This window comes from Syngnathus floridae, chromosome 4 (genome assembly GCF_059516105.1).
Source record: "Syngnathus floridae isolate MCC-2025c chromosome 4, RoL_Sflo_1.0, whole genome shotgun sequence".
Taxonomy (NCBI): domain Eukaryota; kingdom Metazoa; phylum Chordata; class Actinopteri; order Syngnathiformes; family Syngnathidae; genus Syngnathus; species Syngnathus floridae.
In genome coordinates, this window is record NC_142416.1 from 2,267 (window position 1) to 5,679 (window position 3,413).

At 52.2% G+C, this 3,413-nt stretch overlaps 1 protein-coding gene and 1 long non-coding RNA gene across 3 annotated transcripts; both read left to right on the top strand.

Moving 5' to 3' along the window:
* Positions 1-511: 511 nt before the first annotated feature.
* LOC148398536 (uncharacterized) lies at positions 512-1,030 on the top strand. The gene is made up of 3 exons (XR_015857904.1): positions 512-570; positions 782-844; positions 931-1,030. It is a non-coding gene; the product is annotated as an uncharacterized LOC148398536 (long non-coding RNA).
* Positions 1,031-1,118: 88 nt separating this feature from the next.
* LOC148398537 (janus kinase and microtubule-interacting protein 3-like) lies at positions 1,119-2,582 on the top strand. Of its 2 annotated transcripts, XM_088374240.1 has the most exons (5): positions 1,119-1,348; positions 1,482-1,541; positions 1,598-1,831; positions 1,911-2,036; positions 2,406-2,582. In XM_088374240.1, exons 3-4 carry the CDS (start codon positions 1,619-1,621, stop codon positions 2,025-2,027), a joined length of 330 nt encoding a protein of 109 aa, XP_088230366.1. In that variant the 5' UTR covers positions 1,119-1,348; positions 1,482-1,541; positions 1,598-1,618; the 3' UTR covers positions 2,028-2,036; positions 2,406-2,582. The 2 variants fall into 2 exon arrangements, with proteins under 2 accessions (XP_088230366.1, XP_088230365.1); XM_088374239.1 differs by having other exon boundaries at positions 1,119-1,354; positions 1,482-1,831.
* Positions 2,583-3,413: the final 831 nt, after the last annotated feature.

The following is a 3,413-nucleotide window of genomic DNA, read 5'->3' on the forward strand; positions in this document are numbered from 1 at the left end:
GCACCCGCAGGTCATCGAAACATTTTACGGCTACGACGAAGACGTGTTGGTGGACTCGGACGGATCGTCCTTGTCTTTTCACACCGACAGAACCCCCGACACGGAACCCGAAGAGGTAGCCCGCCATTTCTGCCAGCGTATTGGCACCAAACATTCCTCTTCAGCCTGGAATCGGACTCGTCTTTGCGTCGCGGGTGCTTTGTCGCCGGTCTGACTGATTCTGGTACTAGTGCTGTGTTGCATTGGTGTGTGCATGAAGAGGCGGAGCTTCGCTACCGCCAGCTGACGCAAGAATATCAAGCGCTGCAACGAGCCTACGCTCTGCTAGCCCAGACCAGCGAAGGGGACTACGACGCCGAGAAGGAGATCAAGGTGGCGCCCCTTCCCGCAACCCCCGGCCGGGTCGCAGCCTCCCCGTTCTCACCCAGCCTCGGGTGTTCTCTGGTCTGAAAGGAGGAGGAGGAGCCTCCCTCCTCCTCCTTTCAGACCAGAGAAAAGCTGATGGTAGAAATGGGTCACTATCAAAGCAGAGTAGCAGATCTGGAGTCAGCGCTGAAGCAACAAGGACAGGTAAGCTCATCAATGAGCACACCTTTTTCTCAGACAAAATAGCTACATTCTTCAGTCACTCATTCGTCTGGCATTACTGGACCAACCCCCCCCCCCGAATGTGGCTGGGAAAATGCGGAGAAAAGCAAATGTCATTTTCCAGTCAACCAAAGAATTTGTGGATGAAAATGACACAACATTCCAAAGCTGTCCACGCGTTTGTCTCTTCTAGAATGTCAAGTGGGTGGAGGAGAAGCAGCTGCTGCGTCAGAGCAATCAGCAGTTGGCCGAAAAGGTGACGGAAAGAAAGGCGCTGGGCGGAGTCGCTTGGCGTCACACCCGTCGGGAAGCCCCGCAGATGAGGTCTGACTGTCTTTTCAGGTCAGGCGGATGGAGGCGGAAGAAGCGCGTCTGAAAGAGCACATCCAGGATATCCGAGACCAAAACGAACTGCTTGAGTTCCGCATCCTGGAGCTGGAGGTGGGAAGACTCGCACAAGCGTGTTGAGGCCAGAGATGTGACGGACGGACGGACGGACGGACGGATGCATGCCTCTGCCTTTCAGGAGAGGGAGTGGCGCTCCCCCGTCTTGAAGTTTCTGCAAGTCCGTTTCCCAGACGGCCTCAGCCCTTTGCAGATCTACTGCGAGGCCGAGGGCGTGAGCGTACGTAAGGCGTCCCTCGCAACCCTAACCTTAACCCGAGGTCCCAGAACACCTTACATTGCTCCTTGCGCCTTTCCCCCGGACATCGTCATCAGTGATCTGATGAAGAAGCTGGACATCCTGGGCTATAACGCCGTAAGTGTATGTCGAACTCCTTATGTTCGCACTCCACGAGACTCGGCGGCTCAAATGTGACTTTTGGAAGGCTTTGCGCTGAAAGAAGCTTGTTGACGCTGTGCCTTTGGGCTCTTCTATGTTCTGCAAGCAGAAGGGCTACCTGGATGAAGAGTTGGACTTCAGGAAGTGTTCCATGGACTAGGCTCATAAGGTAAGCCGCCCTCAAATCTCCCGCCGGACCACTGATGGACGAGGATTGCGGCCCAGAGGATCCTGGAGCTGGAGGCCATGTTGTACGAGGCGCTACCGCAGCGGGACTGCCCCGCCACGGACGGCGAAAAAGCCAGCCACGCTGGCGTGAATGACGTGCTGACGGCGGATCAGAGAGAAGAGCTTAGGAGCTACGTGGACCAATGGAAGCGAGCCCTGATGTGCGAGTTGAGGGAGCGCGACGCTTGCATCCTCCAAGAGAGAATGGATCTGCTGCACAGCGCGCAACAGGTAAGGGCCCAAAGCCAGCCCGGCACTTACTTGCACGCTTACTGGCTTTTGAATGCCACTTTCCATTTGTCCGTCCTAGAGGAACAAAGAGCTGAAAGAATTCATCGAAGCTCAGAAGAGACAAATCAAACAATTGGAGGAGAAGTTTCTGTTTCTCTTTCTATTCTTCTCCTTGGCCTTCATTCTGTGGCCCTAACACCAGCTGGTGAGTGAGCTCCATCGGCACCGCACTCGACACCTCCGATACACTGCCAGCCGGTCTCAGACGTTGGCAGACGCTCCGATGCCAACGTATACCCCCCGCCACGGTGACAGAGGCACCGCGTCACACCGGCGCTCATCCAATCAGAAGGCAGGAAAAGCAAATTCACATGCAGGGCACTTTTGAACCAGAAAAGAGCGCCACAAAAAACGGTTGTTGCCCCAAACGCGCACTAAAAAGGGTCAGAATAACAAGAGTCCCACTGGCCAGCCGGGGCCACCCGTCCAGCTGTTTCTTCAGGGGGGAAAAAAATTGGAGTCACCGGTGAGTACATTTTGCATTTAGCTCTGCTTTTCTGCTTCTGTCTTCAAGTGTGTGGCATCCTGCGATCAAAGATTCAGCCAACCCCAAAGCGGTTGACCTCAACGTCCCACCACCATGCCTACCAGAGCAGGTGACGTGATGCTTTGGACATCCTTCCGTCTCAGATGCCCAAAAGTACTCTTTGCCACATCTGCGGCAATACGGTGTCTTTTCAAAGGTGCAAATAAATCCAGCGTGGGCGGAACACGCACGTCTTCGGTTTTTCCCGCTTTGTTTGTGTGACAGCTGTTGTGAAAATTTTATACAAATAAAGTTGTATAGTACAGGTTTGGCCAAGCCGCAACTCCCGAACCGCATGCGGCTCTTTTATGTTCATATCAACATTTGTGTGTGTGTGTGGGGGGGGGGTTGTGCGTGTTGGCTTCACTTGAGTTCGGTTTGGTATTTTGGTCAAAAGCGCATGTGGTGAAATTCCACAAAGTAGGATGGGCAAACACATTTCTTTAAACTATGAGTGTCAATTGGGCTCTCGAAATGGCAGGGAAAAGATGCACAGCAAAACGAAAATACGTAGATGAACACAGGACGTTTTAATCAGAGTGGGAAAGTTTCTATTTTTTGTTGAACGTGATGGCAAACCATTCTGCCTGATATGTCAGACCTCAGCGCATTTCAAAGATTCAAATCTTCAGCGCCATGCACTTCAGCTCACTCCATGCTAACATTGATCAGGCGTCGAACCCGCAACATCATGCTTAAGAGGTGGCCATGCTAACCAGTGCGCCATTATGTCAACGCATAATAACTAAGTCTACTGATCAAAACAGCGGTTACTATATGACGTCGCTACGTCGTGGTCACGTGACGCAGACAAGACGTCAATGGACGTGGGCAGAGTTAACTTCTTTAAAAGGGAGTGGGCAGAAGAAATATTTAATTTATTTAAATCTATTTTGAGTGCACACCATTATGCCAATGCATAACAACTGTAAATCTACTAAACAAAACAGCGGTTGCTATATGACATCTGCCACGTCGTGGTCACGTGACATACGT

Bases quoted from the DNA above. Each gene is read 5' to 3' on its own strand.
- LOC148398537 (XM_088374239.1), top strand. From the start codon at position 1,619: ATGTTGTACGAGGCGCTACCGCAGCGGGACTGCCCCGCCACGGACGGC. The intron at 1,832-1,910 runs GTAAGGGCCCAA...TGTCCGTCCTAG, and splicing joins TGCTGCACAGCGCGCAACAG to AGGAACAAAGAGCTGAAAGA.